Raw genomic sequence first — 23494 nt, forward strand, 5'->3', positions numbered from 1 at the left:
TGGTAGTAGTATCTTCGTTTATTTTGCTTGCAATGAAAAAACACAAACGAGAATGACAAAAAAAAAAGAAAAAAATTAATCATGATCATTTTACACAAAACTCCAAAAATGGGCCCGACAAAAGTATTGGCACCCTCAGCCTAATACTTGGTAGCACAACCTATAGGCAAAATAACTGCGAACAACCGCTTCCGGTATCCATCATTGAGTTTTTTTTTTACAATGCTCTGCTGGGAATTTAGACCATTCTTTTTTGGCCAACTGCTCCAGGTCTCTGAGATTTGAAAGGTGCCTTCTCCATACTGCCATTTTCAGATCTCTCCACAGGTGTTCTATGGGGTTCAGGTCTGGACTCATTGCTGGACACTTTAGAAGTCTCCAGTGCTCCGACGGATAGTATGGGTTGACACTGTTGTACCCTCGGACTGCAGGACGGCTTGACTTGAACTTGTTTGGATGTTAGTCGAGGTTCTTTATTCTCCAGCCACACAATCTGTCGTTGAAATCTCTCGTCAATTTTTCTTTTCCGTCCACATCTAGGGAGGTTTGCCACAGTGCCATGGGTTTTACACTTATTGATGACACTGTGCACGGTAGACACAGGAACATTTAGGTCTTTGGAGACAGACTTGTAGTCTTGAGTCCTGAAGTCCTCAGACAGTTCTTTGGTCTTATTTCTTTTCTCCATTCTCAATGTGGTACACACAAGGACACAGGACAGAGGTTGAGTCAATTTTAATCCATTTTAACTGGTTGCAAGTGTGATTTAGTTTACTGCCACCACCTGTTATGTGTCACAGGTAAGTAACAGGTGCTGTTAATAACACAAATTAGAGAAGCATCAAATGATTTTTCAAAGGGTGCCAATACTTTTGTCTGGCCCATTTTGGATTTTTGGGTAAATGATAATGATTTAGTTTTTTCCCCCCCATTCTCTTTTGTGTTTTTTTTCATTGCAAGCAAAATAAATGAAGATATTACTACCAAAGCATTTGTAATTGCAATCATTTTCTGGGAGAAATTGAGCATTATCTGACAGAATTGCAGGGGTGCCAATACTCTTGGCCAGCAGTGTGTATATCTATTTACATATTCTGTTGCCAGCTTTTTTTTGTCGTGGGCGCATTTAAACGCATCATGCGGGAGAGTGAGGGCAAGCTCGGCTTTTATGAGCAGTCACCGAGCTGTGATTGAAATAAATCTTTAGAAAACAACAACGAAAGCCTGACATTGTTACTTGGTATGTTACATTCGTTGCGCACTTAACACAAAAAGAATCATGGTGTGGAAATGCATATATTTCCTTTTAAGGGTAAAACCGCAGCCAGAGAACTCAATAATTTTGACAGGCGAAAAAGTCATGGAGGTCAAACTGATTGCACACCTCTATGACTTGAGGTACCACGCAGTTCACTTTCGTGGTTTAATTTTCCCATACGCCTTTTTATATACTCCAGATCGTTCGGCATTGAGTTCAGCCCCGCTTCTGGCTGAGCAGAGATTTAAGGCGCAAGACGAGCTCTGTACTTACGCACAGCTCTGTGCAATCCGCGATGGGAGGACCACAGATGGGCACTGAATTGAAGCCTATTATTGCGACCTATGTTTGAAGGTCCAAGAAAAATGTGTGAATGAACCATCAGCTCATCACAGCTCGTTCATGTCAAATGAGCCGGCCGGTTCCACATTTAAAATTACGGGTTGGCGGAGAGCCAGATGCACTCATCAAAAGAGCCAGATATAGCTCGTGAGACATAGGTTCCCGACCTTTGCTGTAGAGGTACATTGTCATTATTATTATTATTATTATTTTTTGTTTGTTTAACTCATTCACTACCAATGACGTATAACAATGTTGTTTATGATGTTCAACTACTCATAACTAAAGAACTGCAAAAAAAGAGTAGAAACAAAAAAAACAACAACTTTTTTAATGATGAAATATGTTAATCCAATTTTTCTTTTTGTAAGTTACTATACGTATGTGTTCATATTATGTGCGGTGGTGTGGCTAAGTGGTTGAGGAGTCATCCCCAACCCAGATATTGTGGGTTTTATTCTCCGCCCTGGTGACCTTGCCCAAGTATCCTTGGGCAAGATACTGAACCCCACGTTACTCCTGATGCTGTTTCATCAGTAGATAAATGAGCAAATAGTCTCAAAGCACTTTGAATGCCTTGATGTTTGAAAAACGTTATACAAGTGTAACTCCATTTACCATTCATGTAGCCATAAACACAATATTCTGTAGAGCTTGAGAGAAGGGGTCTTGTGACATGATGTTTGGTAGTGAATGAGTTAATGGTGGCTGTGCATAATATAGATGAACTTTTATCTGACATGTATAAGGCCAAAATACAATTTTGATGTTCTTTTTGTTACATGGCCAACTATTAAAAATAATCAATACAGATTTGAGTATTTAATTTGTACTGGGCATATGACGCTAACCGCGACAGCAGTCACTGTAATCTCTCTTTTTTTCTCTCTGACTTTCTGACCAGTATAAAAGAAAACATTGAAAAGCTCCGGCAAAGGTATGCATTTGACAACTAAAACTCCCAAATGCCTCTGGCACAAATTTTGAATGATTTCCAAATTTTACAACCCAGAGGTGTTTACTTTTTGAATGTTTTTTCTTTGTACAGACTTCGGAAGGAGAACATAGGTAGTGGAAAAAGTCAGGAGACTCTGGACAACATCGAACTGCAGATGACGTCAGAAGGAGGTGATGAACTGGAGCAGGAGGAGATGAAGGGAGAAGGTAAACGCCATTTGCCGACAGGTTGTAGCTTGATGTCAATTCAATTTGTGGTTGATGATCTTTCAGCATTAATAACCACAACACCTTTTACGTCATCACCCACACTGCTGGATCTTTGTGACCCTCCCAGAAACTATGGCCAGCAATTGTGAGGACAAGTGGGTTGTGATTGTGGATCGGGCCAGCCTGCTGCTCATTCAGGCTATCTTAGGCCTCCAGAAACTTCAGGAGCTAAGCTGGAGACTAATGGAACTCCATGGCTTCAAATTTGTGTCATCCGGCATCATTTGGGTATCCTTGAAAGAGGTGGGCTACTAGATAAAGGAGAAGAGCAAACCATTGTTTTGTTGTTGTGACCTGGTTCCATTGCTCTGTGTTTCTAGGTTTCTCTCATGAACTCACTGTTCTTGGTTCTGTGGGTTTTTGCGATCCCTTTTCAACGCTTACGGCCAACGGCATCAAGCGTGTCTGCCGTATGGGCCTGTGTTATGGTGGTCTGCAAAATGTTTTACCAGCTAAAGGTCATCAAACCTCTTGACTACTCCTCCAACTGCACTGCAGTGAGTGCATTTACTCATATTTTGCATCTTTGATTGCGGCTTTGGATCTAGTTAGACGTAAACCAAACTGAGCTAAAGTAAACTTTATTAATTCTGTTTGTACTGTAAAAACCATTAATAAATGTAGTGAATGCAAGCCACAGGGACAGAGGTGGGTAGAGTAGCCAAAAAATTTACTCAAATAGGAGTAGTGTTACTTCTTAATAATATTACTCAAGTAAAAGTAAAAGTGGTCATCCAAAAATATGTACTCAAGTACAAGTAAAAAAGTATCCAGTGAAAAGAATACTCAAGTAATGAGTAACATTGTAACTGCTTATTTTTGTTTGATTTTTTTTTTTTTTAAACAACAGTATTTTTTCTCAGCACAAACGTATCGATATGAACTGTTGTTATAATAGTACAGAACAATAACCCAATACATAACCACATTAAGCCAAAGAAATACAAAAAAAAAAAGAAAAAGAAGCATTATTCGTCCAAAGAGCATGAGTTCCCTCTAGTGGAGAGAATAGTTCCCGTTTGCCTTGTATGAAATTTAAAATGATCATATCTTTGTTTTTCCGTGGTCAATCGGTGCCAAATAAAAACTGGAGGGAGGTTAAATCCTGGCTTTCGAGTCATGTTGAGGCAGCGCTCTATGTCAAATACTTCATTTTTAATCTTTAAAGACGCCACGTAATTGAACAGGCTGGCGTGATCGCAGAACGGTAAGCTTGCGTCTGACTAGTGTAATGAGTCATGTGATAATTGTGGCGACGTCTCATTGGTTAAATCAGTAGCGCTACTCTTGGCATCGCTGGCAAGAAAAAAAATCTAATATGTAGAATAAAGAAGGAAAATGTAACGACTCTTGTGTAGCCCAAAGTAGCAGAGTAGTAGTGTTTTTTCTTCACAAATCTACTCAAGTAAAAGTATAAAGTATGGCTTAGTAAAGCTACTCTCAGAAGTACATTTTTCTCAAAAAGTTACTCAATTAAATGTAACGGAGTACATCTAACGCGTTACTACCCACCTCTGCACAGGTGTGAACAGCATCAAAATAAAGTAGAATAATGGATACAACTTTGATTGGTTTCTATGATTACGTAATTCCAAAGACTCAGACTCAAATCATCTTTCTCGACTGAAATGAATGGAAATGCCAGTGATTCTACCCATCTCAGAAACGGCTTATTGGTTTCAAAAGGAAAAATAGCACTCTAGAAGAGAATAGCTTAATGCTGAATAAAACAGTTTTTGCCACACTTATTACAACAATTCAATGGACATTATTATCCTATTTAACAACACTCACTAAGCTGCTGCAGTACTAATAATAATACTCTTCAAAGAAGACAAAGAATACACTTTATCCATGTGATTATTGTCATACTGTCTGTCCACATGTGTTGCGCCGCTGTTTGTATTCAACTATCCATTGCTCGTTACAAGAGAGCAACGGCTGTGCTCTTTTATATATATTTTTTAGCCATTGTATGCCCTTCGCAGTCGGTTTTTTTTTTTTTTTTTTTTTTTTTTGCAGAGGTGGGTAGGGTAGCCCAAAACTTTACTCAAGTAAGAGTAGTGTTACTTCTAATACTACTTCAGTACAAGTAAAAAAAAGTCATCCAAAAGTTACTCAAGTACAAGTGAAAAAATCTTTGTTGAAAAGAATACTCAAGTAATGAGTAAAATTGTGAGTAACTGCTTGTAATGTCGGATTTTTTTTTTTTTTTTTTTTTTTTTAATAATAGTATAGATTTTTTCTCAGCACATCTTCATCTTATTACACTGTACTACCACTTCTTACATGACCATATTAGGCCAAAAAGATGACACAAAAATTATCGAATTCAGACCAGAACATCTTTATGAAACATTACTTGTCCAGACAGCATGAGTGCTCTCTAGTGGTTGAAAAAAAATCTAATCACTGATTGGTATAATGGTGGTATGTGGATAGTGTTGCGATGGCTCATTGGTGAAACATCTCTGGCAAATACAAAGTCAATATGTAGATAAAGCATAGCCCAAAATAGCGGAGTAAGAGTAGTGTTTTTTCTTCACAAATCTACTCTTGTAAAAGTTAAAAGCGTCGCGTGGTAAAACTACTTTAAGAAGTACATTTTTCTCAAAAAGTTACTCCAGTAAATGTAACGGAGTAAATGTCACAAATTACTACCCACCTCTGTTTTTTAGTTTTAACCTAATTGGACTTCATCAGGGCAAAGCTATGTGGTTTTCATTGAAAATGTGTAATAATCCGAGGGAAACTGTTTGGTAGACACACAAGGAGCAGACTGCCAACAGAGGAAGTTATTGGGCAATCAGTCAAGACACGTCAAAAACAAGAAATATAGACAAAGGATAGGATACATTTTTTTAAATGTACTGTATTTTTCTGTCTGCTATTTTTGAAAGAATGAACAAATAACCATTTTTTTTTTTCCAAATTAGAATGTTTTATCATCCAACATCTCGCACCTGGATGTTGGTGTTGAGATGAGGGGGAACATGATGGAGCTGCTGAAGCGGTCCATCCTCTACATTGGGCCTGTGGATCCCATCTACTGGTGTGGTGCGCTGCTCAAGTGTGAAGGACGAATCCTTCCTTGTCTCAGGGTACAATTACATTTGCCACTTTAGTATATTTTTTTCCTCCTTGAATTATTTGATATTACCAGTATGAAATTCCTTTCTTATTTTCTTTCACATGATTTCAAATATCCCACTCATTCTGTTTTTTTCTGTACTAGAATCATCTGATGGTGTTGGGCCTGCTGGTATTTGAGGCGACTGTCCACCGCCACCAGCTGTATTTCCGTATCCACAACAACCTGAAACCACCCCCCTTCAGCATCCTCTTCCACGGGATCACGCGGCAGCACCTGGACCACGGCATACGGCCTTGCATAAAGTACTTTATCAACTTCTTCTTCTACAAATTTGGCCTAGAGGTGAGCTTTCATTCTAGTCAAAAGTGTCCATTTCGAGGTGGTTCCGTGACATTCAAGTTCCATATACTGTACTTTAGATGAGTTTCATTGTGGCAGTCAATGTGATTGGTCAAAGGATGGATTTCTACGCCTTGCTACACTCGTTTGCTTTGATGGCGGTCGTGTCGCGGCGCCGTAGGAAGGCCATCGGAGAGGTTTGGCCAAAATACTGCTGCTTCACAGCGGGTCTCATAGTCCTGCAGTACTTACTCTGCATCGGCGTCCCTCCTGCTTTGTGTGTTGGTATGTCTTAATTTCTTATATACAGTGGTACCTCTCCTTATGAAATTAATTGGTTCTGGAAGTAGTTTCGTAACTTGAAAATTCTGTAAGTAGGGACGTGTTTTCCAAGCAAAAGCCCTAATCCATTCCAAGCCCCAGAAAATTCAGAGACATGAATCTTTTATGATGCATAAAAATGCTTCAAAACATGTAACACATCCATTTTACATATAGATGACGGCACAATAAACTTAAAATAAGAGTTTTGCGTAATGTAAAAAAAAAACAACAATAAAGAATATAAGTTAATGCACTCACGTAAAGCTGTCAGGATACGACGGCCGAATGAAGAGAACGCTGTGACATACACATACAGATACAGTAGAGGTCCCTCTTAGCCAACTTGATGTCAGGAAGATGCTAGGCAATAGCCAATGGCAGAGCAGCTATAAGTATGTTACGTTCAGTAAACTCTGGGAGCTGTGAGTACCAGCCATACTGTATTTTTGCCTTTCGTATCCTGAAATTTCTTTCGTAACAAGAGGCAATAGTTCCCGTTGAGGCATGTCTTAACCTGAAAATTCTGTATGTAGAGACATTTGTAAGTAGAGGTTCCACTGTACAGTATTTAAGCTAAGTGAGGCTTCTATTCACATTTTGTTTAATAAACACATTTAATTGCCTCTATGTGTAAACGACAGTTTGAATTTTAGTTTGTCTATTTGTGTCCTTTGCTCCAAGTCAGCTGAGATGGGCTTCAATTCACCCTCAAACTAATGTGAACAAGCGCCACAGAAAACAGAAAAAAAAATATTATGCTGTATTTTAACATTTTTGCTTTTATTGCTTTTTAGATTACCCTTGGAGGACTGCAGCTCAACCTTTAACCTCAAACGTTATCAAATGGTTTTATATGCCAGATTTTGCCATGAGTCCTAATCCCTTATTCATTTTCTGTGAGTATAATGATGCCTTCAGAATGTGTAGCAGAAGTATTTTTTTAATAATCAAACACACACACAAATCAAGCAGACTAAGAAACATACCCTACGGTGCGTATTCGTTAAGTAAACAATTGTTCATGAAGGCACTGCCTCTTATTTGTTTTTTAGTTAATTTTGTGTTTACAGTAGTATGAAAAAGTATCTGAACCTTTTAGAATGTCTGCATAAAATCCCCATCGAATGTGATCTGATCTTTGTCAAAATCACACAGATGTAAAACAGTGTCTGCTTTAACCAAAACCAACCAAACATTTATAGGTTTTCACAATTTAGTCAGGATAGCATGCAAACAATGACAGAAAGGGGAAAAAAGGGTAATTGAACCCTCTGCCTAAGGAGACCTAAAGAGCAACTGAAACCAATTTTTACCACACCATTTAAGTCAGGTGTGTGCCCAATCACTACTGAGTGGTTTAAAGCTACCCTGCCCACTATTAAACGCACATCAGTTAAGAATTGTTTTAATGAGAAGCATTGTCTGATGTGCATCATGGCTTGGTCAAAAGAGCTGTCTGAAGACCTGTGATCAAGGATTGTTAATTTGTATAAAGCTGGGAAAGGATACAAAACCATCTCTAAAAATCTGGATGTTCATCAATCAACAGTCAGAGTTGTCTACAAATGGATAGAGTTTGGCACTGTTGCTTTTCTCCCAAGGAGTGGCCGTCCACCAAAGATGACGCCAAGAGATCAGTGCAGAATACTCAGAGAGGTAAAAAAAAAAAAACAACAACCTTAGAGTGTCTGCTAAAGACTTACATGTGCACACATCAACTACAGTATATGTAAAACTATTGCCAAGAATGGTGTTCATGGAAAGACTCCACAGAGGAAGCCACTTCTGTCTAAAAAAAACATTGTTGCTCATTTAATGCTCGCAAAAAGGCACTTGGATACTCCACAGAAGTTTTGGCAAAATATTTTGTCGACTGATTAAACCAAAGTTGAATTGTTTGGGAGTAACACACACCGTCATGTGTGGAGGAAAAATGGAACGGCTCACCAACATCAACACCTCATCCCCACTGTGAAGCAATGGTGGTGGGAGCATCATGATTTGGGGGTGTTTTCTGCCTCAGGGCCTGGACAACTTGCCACACTGATGGAAGAATGAATTCAAAAGTTTATCAAGATGTTTTGCAGGAAAACCTGAGGCCATCTGTCAAACAGTTGAAGCTAAAAAGAGGATGGATGCTGCAACAAGACAATGATCCAAAACACAGAAGTAAATCAACTTCAGAATGGTTTCAGAAGAACAAAATACACGTTCTGGAGTGTCCAAATCAAAGTCCAGACTTGAACCCCATTGGGATGCTGTTGCATGACCTAAGGACAAGTATTCATGCCAGACATTCCAGGAATCTGACTGAACTACAGAAGTTTTGTAGAGAAGAATGGGCCAAAATTAGTCCTGATCGATGTGCTAGACAGATCTGCAGCTATGGGAAGCGTCTGGTTGAAGTTATTGCTGCCAAAGGGGAGGCCACAAAATATTAAATCTGATGGTTCACTTACGTATTTTTCCCCCTTCTCTCATCGTTTGCATACTATCCTCATTAAAATATGAAAACCTATAAATTTTTGGGTGGTTTTAGTTAAAGAAGACAGTTTTTGCATTTGTGTGATTTTGACAAAGATCACATCACATTTGATGGTGATTATATGCAGAAATGTGAGAAATTCCAAAAGGTTCAGATACTTTTTCATACCACTGTATTGTACATGGGGTTTGCAGTTGCCCAGCTGAAAAAAAAAAATCACAAACCTTCTACCTATGCTGTCAAAACATCCTATTATTACTTATAAATCTACCAAACATTACGGAGAGAGTGAACTTTCGGTCTTTTCCTTTTCTTGGTGGTGCAAAGGCAAAAGAGTATGTCGCATCTCTTCAGATGCATTGAATTTCTTTCTCTGTCTCTTGTCCCCCTTGTGCAGATGACCACCTTTTGCTATTGTGCTCATCCTTGCAATGGCAGGTTTTTGAGGAGGAGAACAGGGCAGCTGTACGACTGCTAGCTGGAGACAACGTGGAGATCAGTCGCAGTCTCGACCCCAGCTCCTGCAACCAGTTCATACCGGTGGACAACTTCCTTCACTGCAGGTCTAGAATAACTACACAGAACCCAAAAGGGAAAAAAAAGCCCCGTATTTTTGCAAAACCACTTTCTCTTTGTCTGCAGGTCTTACCTTGACATGGTGAAGGTGTTTGTGTTCAGCTACTTCTTTTGGCTGGTGCTTTGCCTCATTTTCATCACGGGCACCACTCGCATCAACATCTTCTGTATGGGCTACCTGGTTGCCTGCTTCTATTTCATGTTATTTGGAAGCAGTGTGCTGATGCAACCTGTCAAATACATTCTGCGCCTGTGGGACTGGCTCATTGGCTACACTTGCTTTGTGATCGCAATGAAGAACCTTCTGTCTGTGAGTCCACCAACCATGTCAGAGACTGTTATTCAATAAATAATACTTTACTGACTAAAAGTGGTTATGTTTATATCCATACTGTTGCATTTTGGTATCTAATATGTCACGGTTTCTTCATAATTTTCTCTTCAGCTTGGTTCCTGTGCATACTTGGGCAGCCTGTTGAAGAATGGCTGCTGGTTAATTCAGGCCTTCAGTATGTTCTGCACCATAAAAGGCTACGATGTCCGTAGGTGTCGGCATTGCCACTCATTGAAATTTATATGTATAAACTAATTAACTGTGCATATTTTAGATATTTTGGTATTTATTAAGATTGTAATATAATCTGAAGGCTGTAATTTTTCTATTCTTCAGCCGAACCAGATGAGGAGTGTGAGCTGCCTGAAGGCGAGGCCGGCATCGTATGGGATGCAATCTGTTTCACTGTCCTTTTAGCCCAGAGAAGGGTCTTCCTCAGCTACTACTTCCTTTATGTGGTGGCTGACCTAAAGTCTGCCAAGATATTGGCGTCCAGGTGCGTAAAATCAGAATCAGGTTTATTACAATCTACCAAATATGTTTGGAACCAAACGAGGTATTAGAATTGGTACGGTCTTCATGAAACCAACATTAGGCTACGCTAAGACCAATGGTCTAGATGCACAAATGCAAATTTTGGTCATATCTGATATTTTTATGTGGCTGTTCAGTCTGATGTAACTTTATAACCATTGTTTTCACTGATGGTGTAGTCCTTCATTAGGTTGACTACAGCATGTAGTCCAAATTATGTTGGGAAAGGCTCTTATCCGTCAACATAAGTCATAGGTTGAATTCTTGTGTCTGCTGTGTGGCGTCAGGGGAAATTTTCAACCAGGATCTATTAATTTGCCAGACACACAAATAAGCAAGTGCACGCTTATTCCATCCACCGCCAATCATGGCAACCCTTGACATCCAAAAGTATATGTCTATAGCCCCTTTCACACAAGCCAAAACACCGTGAAAATCCCGGGATTTAAACGAGCAGCCCTTGTATGTGAATGCTATTTCCCGGGTCAATTGACACTGAGATTACGCGGACATTTCACGGGTCGCGTTTTAGTATAATGCCCGGAAAAGGACCGGGACGAGGCTTATGTGAAAGCAAGCGTTAAATTCCCGGGTCACAACATGATGGCTGATGACATAAATATCATGGTGGGCTGATGGACACTTCCTCTTTCTTCGCAGTAAGAAGAAAAGCGGTAAACAAACATTGGAATTATCAACAATGCAAACGGGAAATAGCTAAATTAAACTGAAAACATAACGAAATTAAATTTCTACTGGATCGTAGAGCCGAGGAAGAGAGTCCATCATCCATCTTTGGAAATGTGTGGTTTATTTTGTTGCTGATGTTAGGTTCCGCAACTGTGGAAACAAGGTTGTACTTCAAAGCAGAAAACAATGGAGGGATGTGTTCAGGGGTTTATTAAATACAAACAAAAATACACGTGATTGCTGAAAAGTGGGAATAATACAAAAGGCCCGTGTAATTGTCATTGCAATTATCAACATATCAAACTGGAAATAGCTAAATTAAACTGAAAACATAACGATATTAAATTGCTACTGGATCGTAGAGCCGAGGCAGAGAGTCCATCATCCATTCTTGGAAATGTGCGGTTTATTTTGTTGCTGATGTTAGGTTCTGCAACGGCTGAAACAAGGTTGTACCTCAAATCAGAAAACAACAGAGGGATGCATTCAAGGGTTTATTAAATACAAACAAAAATACACGCGATCGCGGAAAAGGGGGAAAAACACAATGGGTCCGAGACAGTAGGTCGACGGGGATCTACAATACTAATCTAAGCAGTAAGCGGAGAGCCCAGCAAGTTAATATTTCAGCACCCTCGTCTTGGATCGCCTGAGATTAATACAATCTTGTTGAGCTTGAATCGGCTGCAGTTACGACGTCAGGAACGCTCCCACAAACGGCTCTATAAAAAAACATGATTTGACCAAAATTGTGACAGCCGATGCCGACCAAAAATGACGTAATGTCCAAGTTATAAAATCGCGCCAACACGGGACAAGCCTGTGAAAGTTTCCAACCCGTGTCATTGCCGGGATATTTCTACATGCGTGCAAGCAATGACGCAAGTAAATCCCGCGCCACCTTACACAGGAATTTACCGGGATATGTTTGTGAAAGCGGCTTATGTCTGCTTTATTAAAGGCATGCACAAGAAAGGGAGTAGCATAATGTTCATAAAAGTGAAGCAAAAAAATAGCAAAAATGTTGACTTTATAAATTTTAACCATCACTATGTCTTTTTTAAAGTACAACATTGTAGACATTCTCCCATTTTTTTTTTTTTTTTGCTAGATACTGAAATGGATATTTACATTCATTTAAATGTGGAAATATGATTTGCGGTGTGGGTGCAACACAAACCCGTCTCTCACCCTACCACTGGTTCTGTGTTTCTGATGAATCAGCAGGAATTTTCTATTCTTTCTTTTAAACAATTAAATCTGACATTTATCCTTTTTTTCTGAACATCTCTCTTGACCTCCAAGGGGTGCTGAGCTTTTTGAGGCCAAGGTAAAAAAGCAGGTTGCCGCCCGGCTCGAAATGGAACAGAAATCTGTGGAGACACTGAAGAAACAGTAAGACACCACACCTGAGGTCCCAAGGCTTTTGTCTATATGAAAAATGTTAGAAAGCAGATTTAAGCATTCTGCATCTTGCTTTAGGATGGAGAAGATTAAATCCAAACAGAGGAGTCGGCCCACGCCAGCAGACAAATTAGGGCTTCCGGTTGATCAGAAATCAGAGAGACTGGGTACCACAAAATAATGAATTCAATCTGTCATAAAACTGCAAATATGAATACAAATTCACAAACTGGTCAATATTCGCAGATGATGAAGAGAAGGCAAAGAGGGATGCAGGAAAATGGTGGAAGCCTTGGGTCTCACGACCTGGAGGTACACGATGAAATCATAACACATGACGAATAACAGGATAGGAAAATTTTACTGACATATTGTTGGTAATTTGTTTCACACAGTGGAAAACAATTGTGGCTACCACCTATTTGAGAGTGACAGTGAAGAGGAAGAAGATGAGGATCCAGAAAAGAAAGAAGAAGAACCTCCAAAGAAGAAATCAGCTTTTCAGGTTTGCTGAAACTTGAGAAAAAGATTAAACCGAAAACTGAAATTAAAATTGGTTGCCATTGACGGCAACTGGGATGGGCCGGCAGCGTGCCCTTCGAGTTCAAATGGATAACATGTCTATTGCTGCCAATAGATGCAATTGAGTTGAATGTGAAAAGTATTTCATCAAATGTGTACTGCTGTATTGTTAGTTGGCTTACAACGCCTGGGTCACCAGCTCCAAATCAGCTTTGAAGGACCTGAGCAGAGAGAAGAGGCGAATGAAGAAAGAGGAGAAGAAGAGAGCAAAGCTTCTGGCACAGCAAAGTGAGGACTTCAGATGAACAAAAAATAGAGGACTTAGCTGTTTTTGTAGCGCAGAACAGTAAATTTGTTGAGAACATCACAGATAATATATGCCTCCAAATCACTGGAAAATGGTTTAATAGCAGCAAAGTATCCTTAAAAAATACCAAGCAGCATAACGTTTTTTGGGCTTAAACCAAAAGTAATATGCTAACTTCAACTGACCTAAAACTTGCTAAGGAAAGTTGTACTGCTACAAGCTTCGCCCATTTTTGGAGTGCTAATGATCTAAAATTTCCATTGTAAAATGCCGGTTTTTCTTGTAGGTATTGATAGAATTAACTCAAGCGAGGATGAACTTGATGAAAGCACAACGAAAGAAGAAAGTGAAGAAGACAAAGGTAATAACATGAGTGAGCTCACTGTTTTACAAAACTATATTTCAACAACAACAACAACAAAAGAAAGCATTATCTCTTTCAGAAAACATCCTCCAGCGCATCGTCAACACCTTGAAATTTGGCATCGCGTTCCTGCAGTCACTTCTTGATGACCTGACTCAAGGTCTGAACTCGTTCTGCAAAGAAAACCTGGACATTTCCAAAGTGCTGCTTTTTGAGAGAGCTCTACTTAGCCAGCAGCAGAAGAAGGTGAGAGATGATGGCAAATGTACATTTACACCATAGGCGGAGTTTGACTTTTGGGGCAGAGGGGGCACAACATGTTGATGACCCCAAAACGCAGTGTCAGCAATAAAATTAACTTACAAGAAAATTTGAAATAATAAGTTGGCAATGAGCGTTTTTTTGTTTCCCATCATTCTTGAGGGGAATTCTAAATCAGGCTGGTTAGGCAGTACTTTTTACCAAGATCGTCATCCATTGAATTTGGTACGCCCGCCAGTGTCGTGCCAATGTAGTTACCCCAGTCAAAAATTGGATCCCCTGGGCGGAGCCATATGGAGGTAGTTTTGTGTCTTTATTATTCCATCAAAAAAAAAGTTGCTTCAAAAAAAAAAAAAAAAAAAAAGTTGCCTCAATCAAAATATATATTTTCAACCAAAAAAAGTCACTTCAATCAAAAAAAAAAAAAAAAAAAAGTGTTTCAATGCAAATATAAATATGAAACACAAAAAATGCATGTGACAGCTATTTGATTTTTTTTTTTTTTTTTTGATTGAAGTAATGTTGATTTGTGTTTGGGCCACATTTTGGCTAGGATATTTTTCTCTTCATTATTCAATCAAAAAATAAGTTGCTTCAAAAAGAAAAAATACTTCAATCAAAAAAAAAAAAAAAATTAAATCAGAGAAAAAAGTTTTTGAATGCGAAAAAATATTTGAGATTGAAAAATTTGCATGTGAACACTTAATTTTTCATTGAAAAATTTTCTTTGATTGAAGCAATCCTTTTTGTGTTTGGGCCATATTATGATAAGGAAATTTGTATCTAAATCATTCAATCCCCCATAAAGTTGCTTCAATCAAAAGAAAAGATTTTCAATCAAAGAAAAAAATCATTTTTTAAAATATTTTTTTCTCTATTTTATATATAAAATATATATATATATATATATATATATATAATTATATGCGAAGCAAATGTCTAAGGTGCTCGAAAAATAATTACGACCCATTATAAAAAAAATTTTTTTGTTCATTTCATTCATTTTTGTTGCAGTTTTATTGCTTTACAACTTTTTTATATACATATAGGTAAGTCAATTACATGCAATGACACTTTTCGGCCACCAGGAGGGGCCTGGCCCCCCTTAAAATCCGCTTATGATTTACACACTCTGTCTTTTTCTCACTTTCTCATTCACTCTGTAGGGCAAAGAGGTGAGCCAGCAGAGCGTGAAGCAGTATTATGAGAGCTGGTTGTCCCGTCAGAACACTCTGTCCTCACCTGGAGAAAAAGAGGACTCGGTGCCTCCTACCTCGCCACCACCTTCTCTACCCTCCTCCCGCCATGCCTACGTCAAACTCAAAAGTCAGGCCTCCAAAATGTCATGGGCGAGCAGCGTCTCCAGGTATGCTCCAAACAAGAGGCGTCACTTGGTTTTAAGAACAGGGGGGCAGGGTATGTATGTTATATATATATACACTTTTGGCCAAAAGTATTGACACCCCTGCAATTCTTTCAGAAAATGCTCAATTTCTCCCAGAAAATGATTGCAATTACAAATGCTTTGGTAGTAATATCTTCATTTGTTTTGCTTTCAATGAAAAAAAAAAAAAAAAAAAAGAAAAATCATTATCATTTTACGCAAAACTCACCTAGGCACCCTCAGCCTAATTCTTGGTAGCACAACATTTAGACAAAATAACTGCGAACAACCGCTTCAGGTATCCATCTATGAGTTTTTTAACAGTGCCATTCTTCTTTGGCCAACTGCTCCAGATCTCTGAGATTTGAAGCGTGCCTTCTCCAAACTGCCATTTTCAGTTATCTCCATAGGTGTTCTATGGAATTCAGGTCTGGACTCATTGCTGGCCACTTTAGAAGTCTCCAGTGCGTTCTCTCAAACCATTTTCTAGTGCTTTTTGAAGTGTGTTTTAGGTCATTGTGCAGCTGGAAGATCAAAGACCTCTGAGGGAGACCCAGCTTTCTCACACTGGGCCCTACATTATGCAGCAAAATTTGTTGGTAGTCTTCAGGCTTCATAATGCCATGCACACGGTCAAGCAGTCCAGTGCCAGAGGTAGCAAAGCAACCCCAAAATATCAGGGAAGCTCCTCCATGTTTGACTGTGGGGACCGTATTCTTTTCTTTGAAGGCCTCGCTTATTTTTTCCAGTAAACTCTATGTTGATGCCTTTTCCCAAAAAGCTCTACTTTTGGCTCATCTGACCAGAGAACATTCTTCCAAAACGTTTTTGGCTTTCTCAGGTAAGTTTTGGCAAACTCCAGCCTGGCTTTTTTATTTCTCTGGGTCAGTAGTGGGGTCTTCCTGGGTATACTACCATAGAGTCCCTTTTCATTCAGACGCCGACAGATATTACGGGTTGACACTGTTGTACCCTTGTACTGCAGGACAACATGAACTTTTTTGGATGTTAGTCAAGGTTCTTTATCCTCCATCCGCACAATCTTTCGTTGAAATCTCTATCAATTTTTCTTTTCCGTCCACATCTAGGGAGGTTAGCCACAGTGCCATGGGCTTTACACTTACTGATGACACTGCGCACAGTAGACACAGGAACATTCAGGTCTTTGGAGATGGACTAGTGTGATTTAGTTATTACCACCACCTGTTATGCGCCACAGAAAGTAACAGGTGCTGTTAATTACACAAATTAGAGAAGCATCACATGATTTTTCAAGGGTGCCAATACTTTTGTCCGGCCCATTTTTGGAGTTTTGTGTAAAACGATCATGATTTAATTTTTTTTCCCATTCTCTTTTTTGTTTTTTTCATTGCAAGCAAAATAAATGAAGATATTACTACCAAAGTATTTGTAATTGCAATCATTTTCTGGGTGAAATTGAGCATTATCTGACAAAATTGCAGGGGTGCCAATACTTTTGGCCAGCAGCGTAATCATCTTCTTGGCTTTCTCCACTTTCGAATCATTAGTCTCCTACTCACTTTTTAAGTAGAGGTCTCTCCCCTTTCACCCTCTTTGCTCCTCTCCTCTGAATCCAACAGGTCAGTATAGGTGGTGGAGTGAATATTGTTAGTGTATTATTATGACAATCCACTGATGATAATCATACGTGAATGAGCTCAGCTCCTGTACTCATCTATGCGTAAAGTGAGAAACACAGCTGTTGCTCCAGAAAGACGTTACCCCAAAAATAGTGGTAACAGAAGTGCAAACTTAACTCAAGTAGGACCTTCATAATGCATTTCAGACTAACTAGCTAGTAGCAGCTAAGTCGCAGCATTATTTTAGAGCAGGGATGTAACTTTTGACCGTAAAACAACAAAGGAAGACGTGCGCAGAGACCGACTGCAAAACCGACTGCAAAAAAAAAAAAAGGTAGTACCGACTGCTAGCAATATCACAGGGAAAACGCAGACTGGATTTTCAGAGATGTGGTCATTCTCTATGTGAACAAATGGAATGGATTGGATAGCGACGCACTGAAGGGGCGCTCTACCTTACACTATGAAGTAAGGGAAAACTGACAGATTTATGATCATATTTAAGTTAATAATGACAAGTTATATGATTATGGATTTAAAATCATATTATGGCAACTTTATAGTGAATATGTCAGCATTTTTGTTTTTGTTTTTTAAATAAAATTACACCAAACTATTTAGGGGGGCTTAATGACGCCACTGCTCTAAACCAATGATTCCTAAAGTGTGGACGTGTTTGTTGTTCTTAAATTGCTCGTATCCCTGTGACCTGTCAGCTGTATGACAGAGGAGACCATGCTGGGTTCCCGGCAGCCGACTCAAGAGGAGCTTGATGAACCACCTGTAACGACGGTTGCAAACCATCTCAGAAAAAGGCTGCGGAAGACTGCCAATGTTGACTGGACCTCCTATGAAGCTGATGAGCTCTCACTGAGGTGACGAGGGATGAAGGTTTTTATGCAAAATGCAAAAAACAAATAGCGTGTGTTTAGACTATAAGATGCACCTGAGTGGTGCCTCTACTGACGAAATGAATTGGTTCTGGAGGTAGTTTCGTAACCTGAAAATTTTGTAAGTAGACGTGCTTTCCATGTAAATGCCCTAATCTGTTCCAAGCACCGTCAAATTCAGACACAAATCTTTTATTATGCATACAATTGCATCAAAGCATGTAACAAGTACATTACAATTAGATTTTTGCACAATAAACATAAAATCAGAGTTGTGCATCATGTAAAAAACCAACAGAGTAAGAATACAAATTAATATACTAATGTAAAGCTGTCGGAACACAAGGGGCGAATGAAGAGGGCACTGGGATACACACATACACATACAGTAGAGGTCCCTCTCAGCCAATTGGATGCCAGGAATGCTAGGCAATAGCCAATGGAAGAGCAGCTATAAGTATGCTACGTTCAGTAAACTCTGGGAGCTGTGAGTAGCAGCCATACTGTATTTTTGGCTTTCATATCTGCAAATTTCTTTCGTAAGAAGAGGCAATATTTTCCAGTTTAGGTGTGTCTGAACTTGAAAATTCTGTATGTAAAGACGTTCGTAAGTAGAGGTACCACTGTATAAGTCGCACCAGCAAAAAAAAAAACAAAAAACAAAAGAAATGCACAATGAAGAGGGGAAAAAAAACATATTTAAGCTGCACTGGAGTATAAAAAGAAGTGGGTAGTAACGCGTTATATTTACCCTGTTACATTTACTTGAGTACATTTTTGAGAAATAAGTACTTTTAAGAGTAGTTTTACCACGCCATACTTTTTTACTTTTACTGAGTAGATTTGTGAAGATGAAACACTACTCTTACTCCACTACTTTGGGCTACACTTTGTCATTAAAATTTCCCTCTTTATTCTCAATATTTACTTTATTTTTGCCTGAGATGCTGCAGTGCCTCTACCAGTTTCACCAATGAGATGTCACAGCAATGATCACATGACTTCATTACACCAATCAGACATAACAATACTGTCGCATGACCAGATGCAGGTTTGCAGTTGGAAATCATATATATCACACCAGCCTGTTCAATCACGTGGTGTCTTTAAAGCGCCGTAAATATTAAACTATTAGACATTGAGTCAGCATTACTGGAAAGCACGGCTTGGTTTGAAACTCTCCAAGTTTTTATTTGGCAACAATTTATTTGACACCGATGGATTCGTTTTCAATTCATGGTAGGAAATTTCACACTTGCTCATTAGACGTGTAATGTTTCATTTTCTAATTTGAATCCGTGATTTTTGTTTAATTTTTTGGCCTGAAATTGTCATTTAATAGGTTATAGTACAGCATAATAATAACAGTTCATATAGATAACTTTGTGCTGAGAAAAACAAATACGTACAATTGTTTTTTAAAAAAAAAAATCGTAAGCAGTTATTCACAATGTTACTAAATACTTGAGTATTCTTTTCAACGGATACTTTTTTTTACTTGTACTTCAGCACATTTTTTTGGATGACTACTTTTACTTTTACCTCAATAATATAATTTTAAAATAACGCTACTCTTACTTGTGTAAAAAATTTGACTACTCTACCCACATCTGAGTACAAGCCACATTTTTGGGGGGGTGGGGGGAGGCAGTATTTAATATGTCAAAAACCATGAAAAACATTAAAGCAATATTGGTAAAATGGAGAACAACAGGCTAAATAGGCATCTGTTAGTCAGAGTGAAAAAAAAAATCAAATAAATTGCTCCTGAGTATAAGGCTCAGACCTAGCCAAACTATGAAAAAAAGTGCGACTTATAGTCCAGAAAACAGGTTAAATAAATTAAAAAGAGTAGAGGAACTGAATTTCCTTTTGCTGTTTTCTCAATGAAGTTCTTTTCTCCCAGTGGCTGTGAGACAAACAACAGTGAGCAAGAAGAGGATGAAGATGAAGAAACACAAGGAAATTGGTGTGAGCAAGAGGAATATGATAGAACAGAGCAACAAGATGAAAGAGTAGAGGTAGAGGAACAGGAAGGTGAACCCAGACAAATTGAGGAAGAAGATTACCAAGAAAACCCTGAATGCACTTCTCTTGGCTTCAAAGAAGACATTTTAGAAACAAGTATGGATGCCTCTGATGCACCAAGACCTCTAAGTCAGGAAACAAGGAACCTCACCGCCAGCGAGTTGCTGCTCAACAAGTCAGTCAGCACACGACAATCACAAACAAACGCTGCAATTTGAAGTTGTTCATCTTTTCCACCTTCTTCCGCTCTTTCCTGCAGAATGTTTGAAAACGACGAGATCTCAGAGTCAGACAAGTTTTTCCTGACACTTCCAAGGCCACTGAAGCTGATCTTTGCCCTCTACAACACCATGGTTTCCAAGTCAGAGATGCTCTGCTACTTTGTCATCATCCTCAACCACATTGTGTCTGCGTCACTCCTTTCCCTCATTCTGCCTATTCTCATCTTCATGTGGGCCATGTTGTCTGTGCCCCGGCCCACCAAACGCTTCTGGATGACTGCTATCATCTACACAGAGGTACACGGGCTCTCTATAGAGTGCTAGATGAAGAAATCACTGAATTATTTCTAAAACTGTGTTCATTTAATTTTAACTTTTAGAAGTAATTGAGTATACCTATTAGTATTTAACAGGGATGTCGTGATCACATACTTTTGCACCCGAGTCCGATCACCTAATTTTGAGAATCTGCCGATACCCAGGCCGTTTTTTTTTCTTCTTTTTTCAACAAAAGTTCCAAACATGTCACACTACTGTCCTGTTTACAGTATTTCCTCCTCCGCTTTTTCTGGGAGTGTTGCGGAACAAGAAAGTTTTTTTTTTTCTTTCTTTTGGCAATGCCATTTATGGATTATTTTGCTACTTTTTCGTCCTTAAATATATTTATATATATATAAATATATATATATATATATATATATATATATATATATTTTAGAATTAAAAACCTGATCCATTTCACCCAATTCTGATGCTCTGAAAAATGGCGCGATAGGTCCAATTTCCGATCACGTGATCAGATCGGGGACATCTCTAGTATTTAAAGATTACATTTCAGTAGATTTAAATATTTGGTTTAGGCAAATTTGAACAAGTATTCCATTGCATGTAAATTCCAACAGCGTAAATTACATTTAAGGAGTATTTCAATCCATCAGTATGGAATCACAGGAGTGCCAAAAAAAAAAGAAATGAATGAAAAGAAAAAAGAACTAAACCAAAAACTAAAAAGAATAGAATAGCCCATTATTGTCATTCTACTGTTGTACAATGACATTGTTGAGCATCTCCCTTTACAGTAAAAATCTCAAAAGTTACTTGCAAGTATAAAAGTATAAAATCTAAATAAATAAAAAAAAAACGTGTATGAGGTAGTCCTATGTTCAGGCAGTGCAAATAACTGAAGTGAAGTAACAGCAGTTGACAGTGAAGGCATTGGAATATTGCACGTTAATATTGCATGTAAATAGAATTGCACATAGAATATGTGTGAATAGAAGTGAAGTAGCAGCAGTTTACAGTGCAGGCATTGAATATTGTATGTTTAAGTACTTCTAGGAGTTTACAGTTAACATTTAAGCAGTATTTCAGTAGATTAATGAGTATTTCGATCTATTTTAAGGAGTATTTGAGTACATTTGAGAATATTTAGATTAGGTTTAAGGATTATATCAGCACATCTATGACTATTTAGATAATTTAGGGAGACACTTGAGGTACAGTGGGGAGAACAAGTATTTGATACACAGTCAATGAGAAAACCCATTGGCAACCAATTGCAAAAAGGTTGCTATCACAGCAGCAGGGGGAGGGGCTACCAACTTCCATAAAAGCTACATCGACTTCCTGCGTGTTCTTTTTAGCCAAGCTAGGTGTACATAAACCTAGCTTCAAATCTAACAATATCACATTGTGACATTCATAAATTTGTTATATACAGAGCCTGTTCTCATTCGCATATACAGTGGGGAGAACAAGTATTTGATACACTGCCAATGGGTTTTCCCATTGACTGTGTGTTCAACCTTTTTTATTCAGGGGCAAACAATAGAATGGGAGGGGTCAGAAAAGCAACATAGAACATAGAATAGAATACATAGACTACATGGGGGCCACATGGCCTTGGACAAAGGAAAGGCTAACTAGACAGAAGTTATCCTATCTGGTGACTAACTATAATAAGGATAGCATAAATGTTAACTGTATGCTCAACAATTCCAACAGATATTTATCAGTCATAATCTTGAAAACAACCTAACTAAAGTAACCTACCAATAACACTTGGTTTTATCCTATAAATCCCACATAAACTCTTTATCCCATGTTTCTTTCAGCTGAACGTGGTGGTGAAGTACTTCTTCCAGTTTGGTTTCTTCCCCTGGACCACCTCTGCCTACCGCGGCATCAATGCCGAGCGTCCTTTCGCCCTGCCTAACATCATTGGTGTGGAGAAGAAGGATGGCTATGTCCTCTTCGACCTCATTCAGCTGCTTGCTCTGTTCTTCCACCGCTCCATTCTCAAGGTTAACAGAAATACTGCTTTTTATAAGCAATATGTGCTTTGCCTACTGCTGTAATTTAGCGACATTGATTTCTATTTGTCAAATTGATTAGATATGTACACACTGTAATTTAACCCTTTTATGCACGAATTATGACCCTTTTATAGACTTTATATGACAAAATGTCATGGGCATATTGTTAGCATATTGTTAATATTAATAATAATAATAATTTTTTTTTTTTTCTAATGTTACAGTGCACTCATTAAACTCTTTGGCTGCCAATGACGGCGCGAGACATCCAATACATTTTGACTGGACCAGACAAAATGGACTGGGCATCTTGCGCCGTCAATGGCACTGAAAGATGAAAATTCAAAGCCTGCCTTTCACGATTTTAAATAAATTGGATGAATTAATAGGGTTAAGGTGTGTATTACAAGAAAATATAGCGTATTTGTGTTCATGACTGCACAGTGTCACGGGCTGTGGGACAACAAGGAAGTGGAGATGCCAGATTTCTTCAAGAAGCTCAAGAAGAAGGTGGACAAGAAGAAAATTACTGGAGGAGAAAAGGAAAAACAACCTCGTCGACTCAAGTTTCTCCCTCTGCAGTCTTCCACCACCTCCATCTTTCGGAAGCTCAAGAAAGGAAACTCAGCAGAATCAGATGGTGAACTTGACTGAATGCCATCTTCTTTTTCTAATGTGATGATTTCTTTGTTTTTATTTCTTTATTTATTTTGTGAAGTGGGCAAACCCAAGAGAGAGAACAGCAAGAAGAAAAAGCGGCGTCGACAAAAAGCCCCTCTGACCAGGAGACAGAGGATCAGGCAGCTGATCAGAGAGCGGATGCTCCAGGTTAAAACCACCATCATTGAAGTGTGAGTCACAAAAACTTTGTAGCGTAATGTCGCGCTTAGTTTTTCTTAATTAGATAGTCAATTGGTTTCATCCAGGAGTTAATACTCAGTAGTAACTAGAGATGTCCCGATCGATCAGGTTCGATCAGGTCATTTTCAAAGTA

The 23494-nt window shown here is 38.7% G+C and overlaps 1 protein-coding gene across 1 annotated transcript in view; it reads left to right on the forward strand.

Annotated features, from left to right (window-relative positions):
* si:dkey-11f4.7 (piezo-type mechanosensitive ion channel component 2) overlaps positions 1-23494 on the forward strand; it is a 64311-nt gene that overhangs the window by 26054 nt on the left and 14763 nt on the right. Inside the window, exons 20-45 of the mRNA XM_057830634.1 lie at positions 2505-2537; positions 2649-2764; positions 2895-3070; positions 3148-3324; positions 5764-5928; positions 6063-6263; positions 6341-6545; positions 7379-7480; positions 9467-9632; positions 9712-9955; positions 10091-10187; positions 10316-10475; positions 12509-12598; positions 12686-12774; positions 12854-12919; positions 13003-13112; positions 13303-13417; positions 13723-13797; positions 13880-14046; positions 15228-15427; positions 17763-17921; positions 19843-20139; positions 20224-20482; positions 22300-22488; positions 22945-23140; positions 23219-23351. Coding sequence (XP_057686617.1) covers positions 2505-2537; positions 2649-2764; positions 2895-3070; positions 3148-3324; positions 5764-5928; positions 6063-6263; positions 6341-6545; positions 7379-7480; positions 9467-9632; positions 9712-9955; positions 10091-10187; positions 10316-10475; positions 12509-12598; positions 12686-12774; positions 12854-12919; positions 13003-13112; positions 13303-13417; positions 13723-13797; positions 13880-14046; positions 15228-15427; positions 17763-17921; positions 19843-20139; positions 20224-20482; positions 22300-22488; positions 22945-23140; positions 23219-23351 — 3987 coding nt within the window. The remainder of the gene's footprint in view (positions 1-2504; positions 2538-2648; positions 2765-2894; positions 3071-3147; positions 3325-5763; positions 5929-6062; positions 6264-6340; positions 6546-7378; positions 7481-9466; positions 9633-9711; positions 9956-10090; positions 10188-10315; positions 10476-12508; positions 12599-12685; positions 12775-12853; positions 12920-13002; positions 13113-13302; positions 13418-13722; positions 13798-13879; positions 14047-15227; positions 15428-17762; positions 17922-19842; positions 20140-20223; positions 20483-22299; positions 22489-22944; positions 23141-23218; positions 23352-23494) is intronic.

The sequence above is a fragment of the Corythoichthys intestinalis genome, chromosome 2 (genome assembly GCF_030265065.1).
Source record: "Corythoichthys intestinalis isolate RoL2023-P3 chromosome 2, ASM3026506v1, whole genome shotgun sequence".
NCBI lineage: Eukaryota > Metazoa > Chordata > Actinopteri > Syngnathiformes > Syngnathidae > Corythoichthys > Corythoichthys intestinalis.